The sequence below is a fragment of the Rhinolophus sinicus genome, chromosome 15 (genome assembly GCF_057876585.1).
Source record: "Rhinolophus sinicus isolate RSI-liver-muscle chromosome 15, RSI-T2T, whole genome shotgun sequence".
Lineage (NCBI taxonomy): Eukaryota > Metazoa > Chordata > Mammalia > Chiroptera > Rhinolophidae > Rhinolophus > Rhinolophus sinicus.
In genome coordinates, this window is record NC_142515.1 from 105,814,093 (window position 1) to 105,836,264 (window position 22,172).

The 22,172-nt window shown below is 50.5% G+C and overlaps 3 protein-coding genes across 10 annotated transcripts in view; 1 reads left to right on the plus strand and 2 right to left on the minus strand.

The window, feature by feature from the left end:
- The window catches only part of EPHX2 (epoxide hydrolase 2), an 85,022-nt gene extending 72,057 nt beyond the window's left edge, over nt 1-12,965 (minus strand). The window contains exons 1-2 of the mRNA XM_074338371.2: nt 12,810-12,965; nt 7,662-7,722 (exon numbers count right to left, since the gene is read on the minus strand). The gene's annotated coding sequence lies outside the window, so the exon portion shown is untranslated. The remainder of the gene's footprint in view (nt 1-7,661; nt 7,723-12,809) is intronic.
- On the plus strand, nt 876-15,347 carry CHRNA2 (cholinergic receptor nicotinic alpha 2 subunit). 6 transcript variants are annotated; one of them, XM_074338376.2, is made up of 9 exons: nt 876-999; nt 1,637-1,751; nt 3,537-3,707; nt 4,967-5,193; nt 6,146-6,297; nt 6,710-6,754; nt 8,107-8,216; nt 11,446-12,448; nt 13,591-15,347. In XM_074338376.2, the coding sequence occupies exons 4-9, from the start codon at nt 5,121-5,123 to the stop codon at nt 13,714-13,716; spliced, it is 1,509 nt and encodes a 502-aa protein (XP_074194477.2). In that variant the 5' UTR covers nt 876-999; nt 1,637-1,751; nt 3,537-3,707; nt 4,967-5,120; the 3' UTR covers nt 13,717-15,347. The 6 variants fall into 6 exon arrangements, with proteins under 6 accessions (XP_074194477.2, XP_019588690.3, XP_074194475.2 ...); XM_019733131.3 differs by lacking the exon at nt 3,537-3,707 and having other exon boundaries at nt 1,637-1,800; XM_074338374.2 differs by lacking the exon at nt 876-999 and having other exon boundaries at nt 1,193-1,800.
- A 302-nt stretch (nt 15,348-15,649) lies between these two features.
- PTK2B (protein tyrosine kinase 2 beta) overlaps nt 15,650-22,172 on the minus strand; it is a 108,641-nt gene continuing 102,118 nt past the window's right edge. For all 3 annotated transcript variants that reach the window (XM_019733126.3, XM_019733123.3, XM_019733124.3), the window contains 7 exons: nt 21,412-21,558; nt 21,152-21,187; nt 20,741-20,765; nt 19,539-19,585; nt 18,731-18,868; nt 18,407-18,487; nt 15,650-16,750 (listed from right to left, as the gene is read on the minus strand). In XM_019733126.3, the coding sequence (XP_019588685.1) occupies nt 16,535-16,750; nt 18,407-18,487; nt 18,731-18,868; nt 19,539-19,585; nt 20,741-20,765; nt 21,152-21,187; nt 21,412-21,558 (690 nt within the window). In that variant the 3' untranslated portion in view covers nt 15,650-16,534. The remainder of the gene's footprint in view (nt 16,751-18,406; nt 18,488-18,730; nt 18,869-19,538; nt 19,586-20,740; nt 20,766-21,151; nt 21,188-21,411; nt 21,559-22,172) is intronic.

The following is a 22,172-nucleotide window of genomic DNA, read 5'->3' on the forward strand; positions in this document are numbered from 1 at the left end:
TCTGGCAGTAGTGGCAGCAGCAGCAGCAGGAGTGGCTGGTTTCCAGCATGTGATACTTACATAACTTTAAACACACACACACACACACACACACACACACACACACAGAGATGTATTATATATGTATACACATACATACACGAGTATATCAACATAAAGTAAATATGGTGAAATATTAATATTTGTTCATTTGTTAATTATGGATAGTGGTTATTTGGGTATTTTATGATTTGTGTTTTAGGTCTTTTAATGTTCTCAGAAGATCATACCAGCAATCATATACACGTATGTAAATATATATATATATACCAGGGGTGCCAAAAATGTATACACATGACTTATATTCATCTTTTGTTATCAGTAGATATTATTACAATTTTAATACAGTTTTTTCCTTTCTTAAAGTGTGTGTACATTTTTTTGGGCACCCTCTGAGTATATATTACTATTTCACTTTTTTAAGCCTTTTGTTTATACTAACTCATTTACTCCTCATAACAAGCCTATGAAGTAGGAACCATTATTTACATCCTCTTTTTACATATGAGGAAATTGAGGCACAGAGAGCTTAAGAGACCTGCCCCAAATCACACAGCTTTTAAGGAGCGGTGTCTGGAGACCGCGCTTTGCTTTTTGACAAAATAAAGGGTGAGATAGCAAGTAGCTGAAGGGGGAGGCAGAAGCCTAAGAGTATTTTCAGGATGGAGGATGAGCCTATTTATGGGCTGAAGGGAAGGAACAAACGGAAGGGGGGGGGTGAAGATGTGAGAAAGCCTGGGGCCACTTAGTAGATGGGACACTATCAAGATTGCAGGAGCCAAGCTCCTCCCAGGAGGAGGAACAGGACTCCTGGTTTGATACTAGAGGGAAAGAAGGCGGGAGGCTGGTTTATGGTTTGGAGGAGGATGACCTTGTTTCTCTGGGAAATTAAAGCCAAGGTCACTGGTAAGGAGGCTGAAGAGGTGGCAGGCAAGCTGCAGCCCAGCCAGGAGGCAGCAGGTGTGACCTGGTGTTCCCACAGGGGGGCTGGCTAAGGGAAGATGGGTGTTTCTCCAGGGGAGAAGGGGAAGGAGAGAACTGTAGGCTGGCTGTCGGGTGGCTTGGTCCTCCATCCTCTTTTACTCAAAACTATCCTGCTCTATCACTAGACAGATCCAGGACCCAGGAGATTCCCACTTATGAGTGGGTCAGGGGGCCCAGGCAGTGATCCTGGAGCATGGGGTCCTTCAGAACAAGGAGCAAAACACCGTAGTAACTGGGCAGAGGGAAAGCAAATCTGATGTCTGTCCTCACTAGACATACACTGAATAGTCACAGGCTCCTCCTCCTCCCCTCCAGAGGGTGTGTGTGTGTGTGAGAAAGAGAGAGAGAGAGAGAGAGAGAGAGAGAGAGAGAGAGAGAGAGAGAGAGAGAGAGAGAGCTTGCCAAGTCAGCAGTCTCCCCTGTGGACCGCTTGCCTTTTACCTGAAGAAGCCTTTCTGTCGAGCGCTCCACGATGCCCTCCTCAGTAGCACCTGCATGAAGCTTCTCTGGCAGAGCTGGAAGCCCCATGCAAACCAACTTGTCTGCAGAATTGTCCAGCTCTCCTCAGGAAGGCAACCAGACTCTCAGAATCAGGTCTTTCTCATCCGCCAAGGTGTGTCCTGCCTCAGCTTCAGTTTGACCGTGAAATGAAGTCACCCAGCTCTGCTCTGCACCTGCCTCTCTGTTTTGGGGGGACTTTTGTCAGCTGAGCAGGACGTCCAAGCCAGGTTGGTTCTCTGCATTTTTTAAATGGCCTGTCTTCTTCTGTGGCTACAGGTAAGAAAGGTTTCCCCAAGGCTTGTGTTGGGGGCATTGTGGGTATGGGACATTGTGGGAGTGAGGTCAAAGGGATACCAACAGATTAACAGCTTCAGGGTACTTAGGAGGGGGACATATCAGAATGCTGGCCTGCTCCTAGGGAAATTTTAGTTTTCTGATTGTCACTGCTGGAGCTGTTCAGAGCTCAGTGACAGTCAACCCCTCCCACTGGTGTGGGTGGCTCAGTCCCAGGAGTTATCATTTTATTGTACTGAAGCTACTTCAAATGCCTTTACTACAATTATTCCTTCTTTTGTCATTTATTGACTCATTCAGTAAATACTCTATATCCTTTAATAGCGACTAACAGCCATGAATGGTATTCACTGACTTGGAAAGGAGCAAGTTCTTCATTGCTGGGGATTTTCTGAGGCCGAATGTATGGAGAGGATTTCTCCGTCAGCTGGTGTGGTAATCCAGACGAGTTTCCGCCCAACCTTGAGATGTTAGACTTCCGTGATTGATCTGTTTATTAAGCAGAGCAGAGATAAAAGCTATCAATATGCTCTCTCCCCTCTAAAGATCTTCAGTGAAATTATTTGGATAAAGAAACAATATCATTTCTTCTAATTAAGTGGCTTTCTTTGGGGTATTGACAGTTGTGGGAGAGCTGGGACTCCCATGCTGGGAGAGTTGGGGGGTGGGTACTGAATGGCAGAGAGGGGCTGGGGGCATCTAAGGAGGCTTTCTGGAGAAGGTGGTGCCTGTGAAAAGAACAGAACGTGGCCTGGTGAATGAGAAGTTGAAACCAGCTGTGATAGGAAAATGGACAAAGAAGTGAGAGCAGATAACCTTGACTTCAGTGAGACCAGGATTTAAGAGACGAACGAGACAGGCTGCAATGAGTTGGGGTGGGAGTGAGAGATGGTCTAGACACCCTTGTACATCCGCAGTGATACAAGCTAGGCAGGGATGTTGGCGTCTGAGCCCTTGACATCTGCCGTATTTTTGTGCAGGTTTCTCTGTGCTCTCCATTGACTCAGACCCACTCTACAAACAGGGCCATCACCCCACAGCCACCCCTCCCCCAAGCCTGCCAATCTAGCCACTTAGAGGATCAAACAGTCCTGGAATTTAAAAAAAAATATCTTTCTAATGAGACTGTTAATTACCAGGAACAATTTCTCCTGTGGTTTCCAGTGACAAATTAATGAAATTATCATAGTGGGCTAATTCCAAGGGATGCAAATTTGAGGCATCTTTCCGGAATGTGTCCTCTAGAGTCCACTAAATCTCATTTGCACATTTTCCCAGAGGTTCCTGCTGCCTTTTTCATGGGCACAGTCCAATTTGCTCCCTGCCCTTGTCCTCAGAGGTGGGCAAGACAGAGAGCGTGGCATCCTTATTTTATAGATAAGACAAAATCCCAGCAGGGTTCCTTGCCCTGCCCAAGGCTTCTCAGTGAGGGGTGAAGCCAGGACTCAAAGCCACATTTACAAACTTCTCTCCTGGGAAGGAGGGCAGGAGGCAGCGGTGTGACAGGGTTGAGGAGAGGTGGAGATACTCCAACAGTTGGGACAGAGTGGCCTGGGCAGATGAGAACGATCCAGATTGAAGAGGTTTCATGACTCCCCACATGTACTTGTGGTTACATTGTTAAAGCACTTTTACCCATATTCTTTTTTTCTTTTTAAATTGTGGTAAAATATACATAACGTAAGATTTATCTTTAGTGACATTTCGTATATTCACAGTGTTGTGCCAGCATCATCCCTAACTATCATCCCTGTCATCATCCCGTTCCAGAACATTCTCAGCTTCCCCAAAGGGAACCTCTTGCCCATTATTTGTACTGAGAGTCAGTGTTGTATCCCGAGGACCTGGCCAGAATCTAACACACAGTCAGCATTTCATTCAAACAACAGGTGCATGAACATAAGACAGCCCCATTCTCCCAATAAACAGTTATTTTACTTTAAAAAAAAAAAAAACGCACTAACTTGAATATGTAAACTTTTTGGAGTAATAATTAATATGCAGAGAGTACCAAAAAATGTATACACATTTTAAGAAAGGAAAAACTGTATTAAAATTGTAATACTCAATAAATACTGATAACAAAAGATGAATACAAGTCATATGTATACGTTTTTTTTGGCACCCCCAGTATTTTCTAGTGACACACATTTTAAATCACATACTATATACAGCAACACACTAACTTAAAAATACAGCTTTCCCCCCACTCTTCCTGCTTTGAAACATCCTAACACTTCCCTCACACCTTTGGCACGAGTGTCCTTGTCATACCAGAATCATGTTTTCAATCAGCCATCTGGACGAGTGTTCTGGGTTATAGCATTATCCCCACAGGCTAAAGAGAGGTGGCTATTTCTTATTAATCCACAAGGTGTTTGTTTATTTTTTGACAGCTTTTTCTGAGATATAATTCACAAAATTCACCCTTTTAAAATGTACACTTTGGTAAATTTAGTATATTCACAGAGTTGTGTAATCGTCACCACTATGTAATTGCAGAATATTTTCATCACACCAAAAAGAAACCTGTACCATTTGCAGCCTCTCCCTCTTCTCTGTCCTCCCCAACCATCACTAATCTGTTTTCTGTCTCCCTATTCTAGATATTGCATATACATGGAATCACATACTATATAGTATTTTTGTGCCTGGAGTCTTTCACTTAGCATATTTTCAAGCTTTATCCTGGCTGTAGGATGTGTCGGCACTTCATTCCTTTTTATGGCTGCATAGTATTCCATTGCATGGATGCATCATATTTGTTTTGTCCATTCATCAGCTTTGGCATTTGGGTGCTTCCACCTTTTGGTTATCATAAATAGCACCCAAATTCTTCCATTGACCACACTTTGCGGTATGATTATCCCCATTTCATACATGCGAAAATGAGGACAGAGCAATGGGGACATTGGTCTCGTCTTGTGCCCTCCTCTGTCCAGTAGGCCAAGGCTCATCTTAGGGCAGAGTAGCTGCTTGACCCTGAGAAATGAAAGATGCTGGTTCCTCAAGCCTGGGAGAGCCCAAGAGCCGTCTCCTCCTGGGAGGCCTGGTTGCTCGCCTTTCTCATCTCTGTGGAGTGTGAGGAGCAAAGGCACACCTGTGTCAAAGATGCATGACCCTAAGACACTCTCCTGGGCTTGCTCAGGTTCGGCAGTGAGAGGCAGCTGCATGGAATCCAACAGGAGCTTGGCCGTGCCAGCAACTTGAGGCCATACTGGGGAGGTGGGTTCAACCCACAGCAAAGCCCGGGTCTGCTGTTCTTCTGATGTCCAGGGACATCCCGACTCCTGTCTGAAGCCATGGGCCCCTCCCACCCTGCACTCACACCCATGACAAAGCTTGGCCTATGGTGGCTCCTTCTGATCCCAGCAGGTGAGTGGCTATCATCACTAAGACATCGTGTCTCCCCTGCAAGCTCACGCTGCATGGAGGACACTCTTGCAGCTGGGCTCATGGCAACTGCCAAAGCTGCAGGGGACTTCGAGTAACTTGTCTCACAGCTAGAAGGTGGTGGGGCACTCACAGCTCTGACATTGACAACTGGGTCACCTTGAACCAATGCCAATCATGCTGTGAACCTCCCGGGGCTACTGTGAGGACTACAGGACATGGGAGTTTGTGACCAGCACCTGGGATACAGCAGGCACTCAATACCTGGCAACTGCTGCTTTGGATGTGCGTGCCCGAATTTTAGAACGGTAGTCTCTGCTTGCTCAGGCATCAGAACCCTAAGAGCTGAAGCTGTTTGCAAGACACGGAGAAAACAGACATGAGGGATTCCATGGGACAACTTCAGGACAATTTTGCCTAGTTAATAAGAAGGAGCAAATGCCAGTGGTTTAAGGAAAAATGGGAGAGATGCCCAAGGTGGCAGAAGATTTCATGGTTATCATAGGGGTTCATCGATAAGTGGATGGGAACGAAGGCTCACTGTAATAGGTGAAAACCCTTCTCCCTGCAGCTCATCCCACACAGACCAGACATCTCCCCCATATTACTGCCCCCCTGAGGCTGCTCAGTTGAAGGCTGAGTCTCATCTGACTTCTTCCCAATTCCTCTGCCTCAGCACCTTTCCCCTTATTTCCAAGCACTTATTTCCAAGTCTTCTTACTGAATAATCACAAGGCAACTGACATTTCTTGAGCTCCAACCATGTACTGGTTGCTTGGTTAAGCTCAACAGTGTTGTGACATAGGTTCTGAATAGCGTCCCCACTTTGTAGATGAAGCTCAGTGAGATTGAGTGGCTCTGATTTGATGGGAGAGGGAGCCAGGCGACCACCTTCATGAACTTGGAGACCCTACTTTTCCCTCGTGTCCCACAGCGTCAGCGCAGCGAGTTCCCCACACCCAAGCAGAGGACCGCCTTTTCAAACACCTCTTTCAGGGCTACAACCGCTGGGCACGGCCAGTGCCCAACACCTCTGACGTGGTCATCGTGCGCTTCGGGCTGTCCATCGCCCAGCTCATCGATGTGGTACGCCTGTCCCTCCACCCTGCATGATCTTGGGATCAGCGCCCAGATCCTGGGCCCCTTTCCGGGGGTCTCCCTCCCCCCTAGTCCTTCTCTCTCCAGCCCCCCAGCCTGCCTCAATCAGAGCTTCCCTTCCTGCCCCGTCCCCAACCCTAAAGACCCTCCTGAAGGGCACTGATTGGCAGCAGTGGGTTTTCTAGGTGCTTTGCTTGTACCACTGGACACAAGCCCAGAGGACCCAAGTGGCCCGCACCCTGTCAGGAAGGGGTTGTGGGTGGGCTGGGATTGCAGTATCATAAAAGAGGTTCTTCCGGTGAGTGGGGGCCCTGAATCAGGCCATCCCATGCCACCTGTCTTCTGGGGTTGATCTGTCACACTAACTGCCTTATTTTCTCTCCCGCTGCCTCCTGACCAGGATGAGAAGAACCAAATGATGACCACCAACGTCTGGCTAAAGCAGGTGAGGGAGCCTCCCCCAGCAGCGGCAGGAGCTGGGGCAATGCTTTCTCTTTCATGTGTCTGCTTCACCCCTTCCTGGATCCTTACCCAGGTTGATGCATTTGTATTAATGTTGCACTACTATTCCTAGAGGGGAAAAGGCATCATGTATGGGGATCTACCAAGGGTACAACACTGCACTATATTAGTGCAAATGCATGAAAGCAAAATGGACCCTGGATCGAGGGCAGGCTTGGAGTTAGGGAGGCAAGGATTCAAGGCCCAGGGCTTCCACTTACTAGCAGTACGCCCTCTGCCTCACTTTCCTCGCCCTAACTTGTAGGATTGTTGTGAGGATTAGAAAGAATGATCTAAAGAGCCCCTGACAAAGTTAACTTTATAAATAGTAGTGATTATTATTTTAATTATTATAAGCCCCTGTGAGGCAAAGGACAGGCGTGTGTGTCAACACCAGTCGTTATCTGTTGGGGAAACTTGTTCCTATTAGGTCTAGAAAACACATGGAAAACCCTCCCAGAAAGAAGACCATACAACTTTGGAGTTTTTCCATTGCTTGGATACTCATTTACTGAGCATCTACCAGGGGCCTGGTGCTAGCCAAGCAGAGTGAAACAGATGTTGTCCCTGGCTTCCTGAACCTTACAGAGACATTAAATAAATGAATAAATAAATATGTAAATCCACAGGTAATCACCCCTTGTGATAATGCCATGGAGGAAAACTTCAGAGAGTGAAGAATACTAACCTGGTTTGGGGGAGAAAACAGATACACTGGGACCTGCTACTGGAAGGTTGCTGGGACCCCTAGGGCACGCGTTGGAGCACAGTTTTAAAGTCACTGGTTGACTTCCCTTTTTCAGCTGTATGATCCGGCAGGTGTTTACCTGTCTGGTCCTCAGTTTCCTTACCTGTTAAAGAGGAAACACTTCACTGCGCATTCATTGTCCGGCTCTGCTGTTGAGGTTCTTCCTAAACAGGGTGTAAAAAAATACTTTGTAAAATGTGATGCACTAAAAAATGTTACTCCTAATGAGTGAGATGGCCTGCCGGTGTGGTCCAGCTGGGGAGTGGCAGCATGAAGAGTAGAGGCGGGACCAGTGTGCCGGGTGACCTACCCACTAGGTGTGCCGGGGCCTCTGACTAGTAGAACTGGGACAAAGCAAGAGGCTCGGCCATCTTAGAGCAGACTCCTGAGCCCCAGCTCAGAGCCCTTTCTACTCCGTGGGGCTGGAGGAGGAGCTCTGGGGTGCTCCTGAATCCAGTTACTGGGGCATCCCCAGGCTGCCCTCCATTTGTCCTGAGGCCCCCCTCCCAGGACAGCACCTGGTGACCTAACACCCCTCCCCATCACAGGAGTGGAACGACTACAAGCTGCGCTGGAACCCGGCTGATTTCGGCAACATCACATCCCTCCGGGTTCCTTCAAAGATGATCTGGATCCCCGACATAGTACTCTACAACAAGTAGGAAGCCACTGGGGTCCTGGGAGGGTCCCGGGGAGGCGTGGCGGGGTTGGACTTGGGAGGTGCGCCCCCTTGTGTCTCAGCTTTGTGGCCTCTTTCTCAACTCGAGCTTTGCTAATAATACTAACCCCCATCCTGATCTTTCCCCTTGATTCCTCTATTTCTTTCATTTTGTTCTCTCACTCATACACCCAAATTTACAGAGTATCTACTATGCATGAGTGCCTGGCGCTGTGCTCGTGGAACACAGATTTGCCAACACAGATTTGCCAACACAGTATTATTTGAAAAACGTGGTTGGTGCAGGCTGTGAAAACAATGCCTAAGGTTTGGAGTTTTGCAGGATGGCAGTGTTTCCTGAACAGGCAAGCAGCATAGGAGTTACATGGTTGAAGGGAGCAAGCTCACTTGCTATGGGTTTTAAAAAAAATTCATATTACTCATAGTTGCCTTGTACTCAAGACCAAAAAGGACCAGTCTTTGAGCATAATAACTAGAAGCCAATAAAAGGCAGGGGAATCTAAAGAGAGCCCCAGTGGTGGTGGGAGAGGGGGGGAGGACTTTTTTTTATAGAAGAAATCGAGATCTATAATTTCATTTATGGTGTTTGGTAGTAAGTAATTCTTCATTTAGAAGTCAAGAACTTAAAATTAAATGATATTTGGCATTATGGTCATAAAAAAATGTTTTCTAAAATGGGGCTCTAAGGAATTCCTGGAGATATGAACAGATATGAAAAATGGTCCTGTGGTCAAACAATTTTGGATAACAGGGCATGTTGTTGACCCTTTGGAAAACGTCAGGACACAATAGTATTCAAAAGTTGTTAGAAGTTATGCAGCCAAGAAACACATACAGCCCAGCATTTCTCAATTCATTTGACCCAAATTTGTAAAGCTATTTTTAAACAATAAAATAAAGAGGAAAAGATCCACGTCTGGGGTTTTGGGGCCTCCAGCTAGGAGGTCGAAAGATAGCAACAATGATACCCTTTCATCAGAGCTTGTCTGTAAACACACAGCCAGCACATGTTACCTGGAAGGTGTAACACCGCAGGCGCCTAGTGTTTACTATTCCATGGGACTCACTGAGGACACCCCATATGTCTGTGCCCTGGGGGTGGCGGGCAGGAGGCAGCATCTAGGATCTTTCTAGGTAGTTTGTGCTTCCGGTGCATCTGGCAGAATTTGGGAGCAAATATGACCTGAATTTTAGGATTGCCAGTAAGGCTTCAACCAGTGGTATTTGAATATAACAGGAAATTCTTGTTAGGACAATACTCCAAACTAAATTCTCACATTTAAAGAAAGGTCTCCTCCACCCAAACACTGCACTCCAGGTTAACGGGAAGATTAAAGAAACACCTTTCCTTTCTCAAAAAGGGGCGCATGTTGCCATCTAGTGGTGACGATGTGTGATGACAAAAATGCCTTAAAATTTTTTTTAAAACCTTTGCCCTGATCAATTTGTCACTGCCTTTCAAAGTTCCTGTTTCAAACCCGCCTATATCTCTAGCCTGGAACCACTTCATGGGAAAGAAGTCTCTCTTTCTGTGTACACTTCTGGTTCCTCTGCATTTAGGATTGACCTTAGGAATTGGGGGAGTGATGGCTCCTTAAAGACTAGGGCCCTGGACTCACTGCACCACCTCCTAAGGGGAATCAGGGGTTCAGGCTCCCAGGAAGCCCCTGCCTGGGAAGTCCATGCTATTCCACTGTCCCCAGGGCCCTTGTAGGTCCTTAGATGCCTAGTCCCTTGACGCTGCCAGCCTCATCTCCCATCGCCTCCTCAGCCTGTCCCCTCGTGCCCTGCCCCTCTGTTCCTTGTTCCAGAGGATTCTCTTCCGGTACCCTCTGCATCCATCTCTCTGTCAAACACTAACATCAGTACAAGCCTTGCTTGAATGGCCACTTTCGTGGTGATCCTGCTCACTCCAGCCAGAAGGGAGACCCTTCCCAGAGTTCTTGGGGAGCACATGGGCAGCCCACATAGTGCTGTTGCCAAACTGCCTCCCTTGTGTAGTAGGTGTTTGGGGCAGCGTCTCATTTCCTTCTGGTTCCTTAAGGGCAGGTTGAGTGTCACATTGCGTCCCTGGTCCCTCCATCGCTCCCTAGTTGGCCCTAGTGGATAAGGCTGGCTCAGAAGTGCATGGTAAATGGGTGGCAAGAAGGTAGCTTCCTTCACCAGCAAAGATTATTAGGTCTCTTCTGAGCGAAGAACTGAAGATCTCAGGTGGAAAAAACTTGACACGCAGCGAGGGCCCTACTACACTCTCTGCTGGCGGGAGAAAATATACTCATAAATAATCACTCTAAAATATTAAATGAATACAAACAGACAACCAAACTACATATTCCCCATGATCACAAATGTGTAAAATGTTATACATATGATCTATAAGACAATCAACTATAAATGACATACGAGGTTGGACAATTAAGCGCTAAATACCTCATTGCTGAATATCACCATGGTCACCTTCAAAGTACCCCCCTTGGGAAGCTATGCACTGACGCCAGCACCTAGTTCACCCTTCAAAGCAATTTTGGAACTCTTTTTCTGGAATGGCCATCAGAGCTGTTGCCGTATTACCCTTGATGTCCTGAATGTCATCAAAATGCCTTCCTTTCAATATTTCCTTTCTCTTTGGGTAAAGAAAGAAGTCATTGGGGGCCAGATCAGGTGAGTAGGGAGGGTGTTCCAATACAGTTATTTATTTACTGGCTTAAAACTCCCTCACAGACAGTGCTGTGTGAGCTGGTGCATTGTCGTGATGCAAGAGCCATGAATTGTTGGCAAAAAGTTCAGGTTATCTAAGTTGCACACAGCCTTTTCAGCACTTCCAAATAGTAAACTTGGTTAACTATCCATTTGTTACAAATTCATAATGAATAATCCTCTGATATAAAAAACGGTTAGCAACATCATTGCAACAAGTTCGCGATCTTAATTGTCAGACCCCATATATAACATCAGAATGTTGACAGTGGCTGTTTTTTAAATTCTTGGTACTTATATTCTTCAAAATTCCTACTTTTGGGGTTTGAAAAGACAATTAAAGTAGGTAGAAATGTCAGGGTCCTGGGGGAATCTCACACACTGGCATAAACCCCAACCACTTGGCCAGGTCTGGCTATGTTATTGGGGTCCCCCTGCTGCCAGTTATCTGGAGCTGCCTGGTGTGGGTGGGAGGGTTTGCCAGGCCACCCAACTCCTCTCTTCTCCCCAGTGCAGATGGGGACTTTGCAGTGACCCACATGACCAAGGCCCACCTCTTCTCCACGGGCACCGTGCACTGGGTGCCCCCCGCCATCTATAAGAGCTCCTGCAGCATCGATGTCACCTTCTTCCCCTTCGACCAGCAGAACTGCAAGATGAAGTTTGGCTCCTGGTCGTACGACAAGGCCAAGATCGACCTGGAGCAGATGGAGCAGACAGTGGACCTGAAGGACTACTGGGAGAGTGGCGAGTGGGCCATCATCAACGCCACGGGCACCTACAACACCAAGAAGTACGACTGCTGCGCCGAGATCTACCCCGACGTCACCTACTACTTTGTCATCCGGCGCCTGCCTCTCTTCTACACCATCAACCTCATCATCCCCTGTCTGCTCATCTCCTGCCTGACCGTGCTCGTCTTCTACCTGCCGTCCGACTGCGGGGAGAAAATCACCCTGTGCATCTCCGTGCTGCTCTCGCTCACCGTCTTCCTTCTGCTCATCACGGAGATCATCCCCTCGACATCCCTGGTCATCCCGCTCATCGGCGAGTACCTGCTCTTCACCATGATCTTCGTCACCCTGTCCATCGTCATCACCGTCTTTGTGCTCAATGTCCACCACCGCTCCCCTAGCACCCACAATATGCCCCGGTGGGTGAGGGTGGCCTTTCTGGGCTGTGTGCCCCGGTGGCTTCTGATGAACCGGCCCCCGCCCCCCTTGGAGCTTCGTGAGCCCCCAGATGTGAAGCTCAGCCCCTCCTATCACTGGCTGGAGACCAACGTAGATGCGGAGAAGAAGGAGGACGAAGTGGAGGAGGAAGACAGATGGGCATCCTGCTCCTCCATGGGTGTGCTCCACGGCCATGGCGGTCTGCACCAAGGGGCCTCGGGTCCCCAGGCAGATGCCCAGCTGCAGAAGTGTGGATTCCTGCTGTCCCCTCGCATGCAGAAGGCACTGGAAGGTGTACACTATATTGCTGACCACCTGCGGTCTGAGGATGCTGACTGTTCCGTGAGTAGGGGCTGGGCTCCTTCCCTGGGTGACTCTACCAGCCTCGTGTTGTCCCATCCTACCCCAGAGGGTTAGGTTGGGCTAACCCACTCTCCTTCGTGAAGACCCATCTCCCTCAGTCATGGCCCTTGGGAGCCTGGAAGAAACAGTGGTGGAGAATATCTAGCCGTAGTTCTTAAGACGTGAATTGGCAGGTGGTAGGATAGCATCAGGAATGTCCCAGCTCAGCCTCACTGGGAGAAAGCAGGACAGAGAGGGAGGGATCTCAAATGTGGGACTTCCCTGCCATTTCTCACCATTACCTGATAGGTGGTGGGGGAGGGGCAGAGAGAGGCCGAGGGAGTGTCATCAGGAGACGTACCAGCCTATCTTCTTTGTCCTGACGGTGTCCCCCTCCTTCTCCTTGTTTGTGGGCCCCGGCATTTTGGAAACTTCACTGTTCACTCACAAACTCTGAGGAAGCTTGGTTGTAACACGTGGGCTCCCCTCCTTTGCCTCTGCCATGTCCACATTAGTAGGCCACTGCCCAAGATCACAGAATTCTTCTTAACAACCTAGGGAAGGATGAAAGGCCGGGAGGTTATTACTGGGTGGCCTTGTTTGAATAGATAAGACTCATTAATCATTGTCTAACCGGGAGCAGCTAGAAGTCCAGACCTGCCTATCTGAGCTGTGAGTCCAAATTCCACAAAGTTCTCCCCCCAACCTTCTCTGGGCTGCACCTGCCCTCACCTACCTCTGCTGCTCCATCTCCTGCAGTGGGTGGGTGCGTGAGTGGGGAGGCAACATGGGGCAGCAAAATCTTCCCTGTTTTCTAACTGCCGGGTGTTGCATTTAAACCACTGTAGGCTCCTCGGTGGCTGTGTCCCTCCAGCCCCACTTACCTGGAACTTCAGAGTCTGTGGAAAGGATCTCTGGGCTGTGTCAGGGGTGGGATAGGGTGAAAATCACTAAAGAGAGTGTTGTTTCCGTCTTGAGACAACCCTGTGTCTCCCCCCACCCCCACCGCTGTCCCCAGCTTCCCAAGGTCTCAGCAAGCTGCCACGGCCCCTGTGCCATCCTGACAGGGGCGGGCATGGGCGGGACACTCCCCCTTTCCCAAGGCCCGGCCTCTGTCACTGTGAGCCCACTTCCACCTGCAGGTACAGGAAGACTGGAAGTACGTGGCCATGGTCATTGACAGGATCTTCCTCTGGCTGTTTATCCTCGTCTGTGTCCTGGGAACTGTGGGACTCTTTCTTCCTCCATTTCTGGCTGGAATGATCTGATTTCACGTCCCTCGCTTTGGCTCGAAGGTGGCACTGCTGACCATGTTTGCTGCTGCCTCTAGAGTCTGCCTTTGGGGTCAGCACCACGTGACTGCAGATGCCTCTCCAGAGTCCTGACACGGTCCCAGTCGTTGAAGACTTTCTGGCACAAAGTTCCTTGACACCATTGAGCTATGTGCTGAGAATCTACTGTGCACAGAGCCCTGTTTGGGATGCTGAGGAGCTCGGAAAAGAAAGAACTTATTCTGCAGGTTATGGTACAATGGGGACAGCACGAAGCCGTGTAAGATTCTCCTGCAGGAGTGACCCGACACTGACTGACAGGAGGGCCAAGCAGGGGGAGCAGACGGTGGGGGTGGGGCCCCGTGAGAAGGAACAGAAGGGACCTCGGAGGAGGGTTGCGTGGGGAAGAGGGAAGAGGGCGCTGCAGCAGGTGGAAGGGCTGTGAGTAGTTTTGGATTCAGGAATGAGCCTGAAGTGTCAGAACAGCCAGGCTGAGGTGGGGCTCCAGTGTGGGGAGCAGTGGGAGGAGGTTGGTAAGACAGGTTGGGGTGTCTTTGAACCAGGTAGAGAACCAAGTTCAGAGCCTGAGCCCATAGGTATTAACAGTAGAGTGGCAAAGGTTTTCCAGAGGGGAGGAAGGGGGAGACAGGCTGCAAGTGGGGTGGAGGTGCTGGGTGGACCCTCGAGGCAAAGGAGGGGGCATGGTAGCTGGAACACCCCCCCACCTGGAAGCTCTTGTGTGCTCCCCCTCCCCCCACCTTCCCTCCTGCAAACTGGCTCAGCATCAGCTGGCCCCCAGAGGTTTGGCCACACTGAGAGCCCCTGTGCCCAGGGCACCACCTCTCCTTAAACACACACGGACAAACCCCAAGGCCATTCAGAGCCATTGTCAATCCAGCTCCAGCTTGCAGTTTGCTCCCTCCCCAGGGTGCATGGTGGTCGGCACTCAACAGTTCTGAGTGACTGAAGGGAGTGAGTGGATTGCTTTGCCCCTCAGACTGCTGTGGAAATGCAAACGTGGCAGGACCAGGACTGCTTCCCTCTCCAGCCTGCCCTCCCTCTCCTTCCCAAAGCCCCATGATGTGTCTGACCCACCCTGAACCATTCTGTGCAATCTGTTCTCCCACCTTGGATCCAGCAACCCACAGCCCTCAGCAGCAGCAGGAGCCTAGAGGAGCTGTGGCCCCAGTGGGATCCGGCCTCGCCCCTGCCCCATCCAGCCCGAGGGCAGAACCCCAGCAGCTAACAAATGCAGGCACTAGAGTGTCCAGACAGTGTGGGGACCTGGGACAGGAATCCAAGTAGGACAAACTTCCAGTTTCACTTCAGCCTTTGGAGTCCCCTCCTTCCAAACCCCACTTGCCTCTCCCTGGCACCCCAGGGGAAACCCATGACACCCCAGCCTAGGCCTCTGCTCCTCAGTTCTCTCTCAAGACCCTTCACTCAATGACTCATTCTGGTTTCCAGCCCCTACTTGGTCCTGTGCCCATAGCACCCCCAACCTCCTTCCTCCCTCCTGGGTCCCTAGACTGGATCTCCTGGTGCGATGATGTGCCCTCATATTAGTCTGTCTCCGATCCATCTTGCATGTGCGTAAAGAGATCAAATAAAACCAAAGCTGCTGTTCATTGAACTGTGGGACCCCTCCTCAGCATCCCCAGGACCACCCAAGCCTCCCCCAGAAACCTGGGGGTTTGGATGCCAGCCAGGAGAGTGCCACTCCACTGACATTCCTCATGGCCACGTAGGGGGCTGCCCTGGTCCGTTTGGTCAGACCTGACCCCACTGCCAGGCGTCCCCAGACACCCCTGGGTTCAGCCCCGCATCAGCCCTTGATCTATGCCCAGCTGAGTACAATCAATTTCTTCCAGGGCTGTGGCTTGAGGTCAAAATGCCCCCGTAAACAGCAAAAAAGCAATCAAACCACAAAGCAAATGGTACGATTTTAATTCATCCACAAGTCAATTAGAAAGAATGTAAAGAGTATTTTGCACAAACACAAGAGAGAAGGAGGGAGGGAGCTGATGAGAAAGAGGAGAGAAAAGGAGGAGGAGGAAGAAAAGGAGGAAGAAAGAAAGAGGGTGCGAAGTAAGGAAAGAAAGAGAAAAGTGAGCACAAGAACGAGAGTGGACTGTGGTCCAAGTCCCGTTTGGCCCTGTCTCCCCTTCTCCTCGACACTTGCCGTGTTGACAACACAGCGTCCTGTGCCCAGATTCCGAGTCACTTGTTGCGGGACTGTGTTCCAGGTCCCCCCTCAGGGGGACTCATGGCTATCAGTCCATACCAAACTCACATTAAATAAATTCCACTATACACTGTACAAAAAAGCCAGGTCCATTCCTCATCTCACCAGTTGCCTTCCGCCAAAAGAAAGACCCTCCCTACCCCTCTGCTTCGGGGACCTCCGTGGGCAGAAGAGGAAGGAGAAGGAATAGCTTCATTCCCAAATGGCCTGCTATGTCCATGCATAAAGCCATCATGGTCTCTAGGGGCATAAGTGTGACCCCCAACGGGCCAGGCAGGTGTGAGGAGGGCATGGCTGGCAGCAGCAGCGGCCCCCGTGCTCCCTCTGAGCCCTCTTTGTCACCCCCTGGTGTCTACAGCCCTGAGTCCCCTCTGCCCAGCTGCAGCCGGAGCCGCACATTCTAGGGGTCGGGGTGGGGAAAGGGGGTCGTGCAAAGTGGCAAGGGAAGGACTCCCCTCGGCCTTCCCCCTGAGAAGACCCACATGTCCGAAGGCAAGGCAGGGGCCGGGGATAGGGGAGGTACATGACAGGTGGGGGTGGAAGACGCAGGCAGGTGGCACCCCCCCTCTGTCACTCTGCAGGTGGGTGGGCCAGGTTGGCCTGAACCTTGGCCTGGTCTACAGCATCGAGCAGGTTCTTGGCGTCCACCGCCAGAGTGTGCGAGGCTGTGAGCATCTGCCGCTTGCACTCCTCACTCAGGGAGGTCACGGCATTTTGCTGGGCCAGTCGCATCTTATTGATGAGCTCCGCCAGGTCCTTGTTGAGCAGTTTCTGGGTCCCTTCAATCTGTAGGAAGAGTGAATTAGCAGAGGCCGAGAGGGTGTGGAAGCCACACAAGTGTCCACACTGGCATTGGCCAACGCAGTCAGAAGATCTCTGGGGGGCAAGTCAGACCCAGGCCAGGGCTGAGTCCAAGGCTCCATGAGGGCTGGAGTCAGGTCACCAAGGACAGACATTGCAGACCTCAGTCCACCCCATGCCAGCCCAGTCTGATCCGGCCCCACAGGCCCTCTTGTGCTGGCCCAACATTGGAGTGGAAGGTCAGGGATCAAGTGCATTTATTCATTTGTTAGCTGTCTACTATCAAATCAAGAGCTCAAGGGCTGTCACTTGAGCTGTAGGGTTTTGTTTACTGCCATATGCCCAGTGCCTAGCATATTACTGAGCACATACTCCGAACTCAGGCTATTTATCAGGTGAAATGAATGATTGGGCCATCATGCTCGGAAGTCTCCCAGCATAGCCCGGCCTTGGGCTCCTCTGCGGGCTGCTGCTGCCACCCAGAAGGAGGCTGGAAAATGCCCAGCTCCCCCTCCCCCTACTGTCTATCTTGAACAGTCATACATGGTGGGCACAGTGGTGGGATGCCGTGGTCACCTGTGCCACATCGCTGACCATTGGGAGATGCTGCATCAAACCACAGTCTGGCAGGCGCTATAGGATTCTGTGGGTTTCTATGGGTGGTTTCTAGACAGACAACCAACAACTGCAAGGCACTGTATCAGTTTCCTGTTGCTGCGGTGACAAAGTACTGTAGTGGCTTCAAACAACATGGATTTATTCTCTTAGAGTTCGGGAGGTCAAAATTCTGGAGTGGGTCCTACTGGGCTAAAGTCAAGGTGGACAGCTGGGCTGCATTCCCTCTACAGACTCGCGGGGAGAATCCCTTTCCTGTCTTTTCCAGCTTCTAAAGGCTGCTGCCTTCCTCGGCTTGTGGATCCTTCCAGCCCAAATTTGAAATATTCCCACTTCTGCATCTGTCATCACATCTTCTCTGACCCTTACAAGACCTCTGTTTCTGCCTCCCTCTTATAATGACCCTTGGGACTACATTGGGACCACTTGGATAATCCAGCATAATCTCCCCATCTCAAGATCCCTAATTTAATTACATCTGCAAAGACCCTTTTGCCATGTACGGTGACCCAGTCACAGGTTCTGGGGAATTAGGATGAGGACATCTTTGAGGAGCCATTTTTCTGCCCACCACAGGCACCATCTCAATATAAAGCACCAAGACTCCTGTTTTGGGTTTTGGTGATTGCTTCTCAATTAAATAAAGAAAATTAGATTACATGATCAATTAAAGAAACCTTAACTGCTATTTCGATAACACATTCAACTTTAGTATGGAGGGTGATTAGATAAAGGATCCCAGGAGGGGCAAAAGTGAAGGTATGTCCTCCTTTGCATATCTTCACACATTAAGAAGTCACTGCAACTGACACCTAAACTAGGAGTTTTGTCCTAGGAAGCTGGCCCTGTCCACTGGTGCCAATTCAGCCCCTTTGTGGTACCTGCTCATGTGAGCTGTGCAGAGCCACCTGCTCGAGGCTCAGCTCATAGAAATGCGTTGTCCAGGTGGCCCTCCTGAGCCTCTTGTGTGAAACAAGTGGGGCAGGTGGAGGTGAAGGGGAGAAGTGACAGCCAGAGGACACTCACCTCTGTCCGTGAAGACGATGGCAAGGAGGGTAGGAGATTGTCCACACTCCCGATGAGCTTCCGCAGGGTCAGGCCCACGTTCTGGGGGGAAAAGGGGCAGGGTGATGTCACCTCTTGCTTTTTGAGAAAGCCATGTTCCCTTGGCAAGAGACTTCCCGGGGCTGTACCCGCCTTCTGAGGCTACCTCGGACTAAATTCCTTTAGACAGCCTTGCTCTACGTGGGTCTTCCTGGGAAAGGCACCTGCTGGGCAGACCAGGAAGCTCAGTCCCTCCCTCTTGCTTCCAGGGCTAGCATGCGCAGCCTCCACCTGTCCGGTGCTCACCTTCACCACCATCACGTAGGCCTCGGGAGGCAGCTGACAGAGCTCATTTTTGAGGTGGAGCACGGCCCGCACCAGCTCCATGACGTTGTGGTACACCAGGTCGTCAGTCCGATCCAGGTTGGCTGTGGGCTGGATGGACTGGGGGTAGGCATCTCCAGTCAGCGGGTGACACCATTCTTTTCTGGTCGGGCCCTACCAGTGCCAACCCAACCACCAGCCCGATTGGAAAAGACTCTTCTCCAAAATAACAGTGCCCTGTCCTAGGGGTGCATCCCTCCCATCCGATTCCAGGGCACTGGTTCTCACGTTAGACTCTGCCAGTGAGCCTTAAAGGATCCCGGTGGCCAGCTGCACACCAGACCAACTGAACCATCACCTGGGCATGGGGGCGGGCATGGGGGCAGGTGGTTTTCAAAGTTCCTCAGATTATTCTAATGGCAGCCAAGGCTTTTCAGAGCGAGGAAAACCAGCACCCGTCCCAGGCAACTATAAGAACAGTGTGGGTGCTGGAAGCCAAGGGGCAGGCTCGAGAGAGGAAGGGGGCCCCCACCTCCTGCTCCTAGGGCCAGACCAGTGAGCTTTTCTCTAGGTCGGGGAGTAGGCACAGGAGAGAAGAGACAGGTCTTCCCCCGGATTTTTCATGGATTAGCTGTGTAGCCTTAGACAAGGCATTTCCCCTCTTTGGATTACAGCTACATCACGATGATACTGGACTAGATTATTTCTGAGGCCTTCATAGCCCACGCTCTTCATTCTTGGGGAGCCCTGATTCAAATCCATTAGCAGCTTCGGCAGAGCCCACACGTACCTGTGTACCCAGCCGTGGTGGCTTCTGTGGCGGGCCTGTGAACTCCGCTGCAAAAGGGAGGGACAGGGAAGGGGGCAAGTTCTCAGCAGCCTGGCCCTTCCCTTCGTACCTACTGATAACCCAGCCAACCCCTGTCCTTTGCTACCAGGAGATCTGGGGAAATGAAACCCCAGCAAATTCCAGAAGATGGCAGGAAAAATAACCTCTGGGTTCCCTGGTCCTCCTGCGGTCAGGGACAAGCACTGTTGTCCATGTTACAGAAAGGAAAAGCCAATGTCACAACGGAGATGGAGTGACTGCAGAGGGTGTTACAGCTCCTGCAAGCCTGTGCACCCAGCCCTGAGGAACAGCTCACACTCTGAACTTACACTTCCTGGGCCTTCATGATCCAATAAGGGGGTTGCTCAAAAGGGTCTCTGGGCTCTCAGACTACCTGGGCTCCAATCTGAGCTCTGCAAATTACTAGTGGTGTGACTTTGGATAAGTTATTTAACCCGCCTGTGCCTTGGTTTTGTGACCTTTGTAAGATGGGCATAATAAGAAATTGTCCTATCTCATCGAATTGCTGTGAGGTTAAACAAGTGGACATTAGTTCGTGACTTGGGCCCATGCCGCATTTGCGTTAAGTTCTCTATGTTGTTATTGTCACAGCTGTCACTGTTGTCCTTCACCACCATCACAGCCCCACCCAGCGAGGATTGTGATGAGCCTGGCTCACTGCTGGCTCCTCCCTCTGCCCCGTCAGCAGAGGCCCCTGGAGAGACCCTGAGGGCTCAGCCACCCTCTTTCTTTCTTTCATCACTTCGGCTCAGGGAAGATGTGGATCAGCTGGGGCCCCCTTTTCCTCCACAAGGAGCCTCCGACAGAGTGAGTAGGGCATAGGGAGGCAGAGAGAATCACCACTTCCTCCAAATAAATGCAAGAAGGAGATAACCTGGGAAGAGGACTGAGGACCCCGGGACAGGGAGAGATGAGAAAAGGCGCTGGGCAGGCAGAGTGTGGAGCGACAGATGGAGTGGAGGGGTCGATATCAACTCCAAAACTGAACCTCTCTGCATGCTCTGAATGAAAGCAAGGCAGACATTTCTTAAGGCTGTAAATAGACGCTGCTGCTCTCTGCAGTGAGCAGCGAGCAAGGATGGTGATTTGACACAAGATGTCAAGTGGAAACTCCCGCCACGCACTTGGGTATGAACACTTACTGTAGCCAGCCTCCTTCTCTGGAGTCTGGAAGGAAGGAAAGAAAACACGTCACTAATGTAGCTCTGGGGACAACCCACTTCCCCCCTTGACTTGTTCCCCACCCCTTCAACTGTGCATTTAGAGATTTAGAGATTATAGCCATGGGTGTGGGGATGTCTGGGGAGCTCCTGACCAAAAGTGATCCAGGGGGCAGGCCCTTCCTTTCTAAGAGTCTGAAGGGACTGGGGCACTGCAAGGTGGCACTAAGCCTGTCAATCAAGTGAGAGCCCAGGCAAGGGGCCTTGTGGAGATCAGACTAATGACAAAAGATGCACTTCCAAGGTGAGAGTCAGAAAGGCAAAGAAGGGCAGGTCTGAGGCCCTGAGCTGGGGTCCTACACACTAAGGTAGAGACCTCTCCGGGTGACTTACCAATGGAGACCTGTCATTCATGTAAACCATGGGGTCCTGCAGAGAAGGAAACCAAAGCAAAGGACTTAGAATTCCAGAACTGAAACCCCCAAGAATGCACAGAGAGCATTCGCTCTAGTCACTCAGGGGGAGGTGGAAGAGGACACCAAACGACAGGATGGCATGGCCATCTCTCCCATGCAAGCACTTCTATCAAAATGTCTTGAGCAGTGCTGCGGAGAACGATGTCCCATCCCCCCCACGGCTCGGCGGCTGCTCACCAAAGACTTCTCCTCCTGCCTCAGCCACTGATTGTCTTCCACCATCTGCTTCTGCTGCTTGTCCAGGATCTGCCGCATCTTGACCCTCTCGGCCTCCCATAGCTGCTGGGCCTCTTCCCGGCTGCTGGGTCGGATGAAGTCCTCCTCCTGGGAGGACAGTGGGGAGAGAGGAGAGGACACAGTGAGCTCAGTTCCCAGACTTAGAGGGCAGTCCTCTGGAGAGCCTGGTGGGGGCCACAAGCCTTGGTCTCGCCAGCTGCTTTTTTCTTGTAAGGTTGTTCTTAAATCCACAGCCATACATGCGGACAGTTCTTATTGAGTCCTTCAGCCCCAAGCATAAGCCTCCACTGCGGAGTAATGCCAAACCCGGATCACCACGTTTAACATGCATTGTATTCAAACGATTACATGATCTGTTAAGACAATTTTATTTTCCAACTACTGCCCCAAGGTTATTTTCTCAGTTTGCGTTTGTCATGGTTGCTGTCACTTAATAAATTGAGAAGTGCAAAGCCAGCTGTCTGGAAAGCCTTGGGTGTTTATCTCCACCTAAGCACCATGGCAGTAGGTCTGGAAGCTTTGGGAAGCAGTGGTGTTGTGTGTCGCCCCATGGTATGCAGTCCTGCAAAGCTGTTCACAGCAGGGCAGAGCCTGAGAGAAGGGGCAAGGACATGAACCCATCTGATTGTGCCTTTTTTATTAGGACAGACTCTTTATTAAGATAGTAGTTTAGGTTATTTAACCAAAGGTTACAAAAATGC

Excerpts from the sequence above, each read along its gene's own strand:
- CHRNA2 (XM_019733131.3), top strand. The coding sequence starts at position 5,121 with ATGGGCCCCTCCCACCCTGCACTCACACCCATGACAAAGCTTGGCCTA. Across the intron at positions 5,194-6,145 it reads GCTCCTTCTGATCCCAGCAG|CGTCAGCGCAGCGAGTTCCC; the intron begins GTGAGTGGCTAT and ends CGTGTCCCACAG. Across the intron at positions 6,298-6,709 it reads TCGCCCAGCTCATCGATGTG|GATGAGAAGAACCAAATGAT; the intron begins GTACGCCTGTCC and ends CCTCCTGACCAG.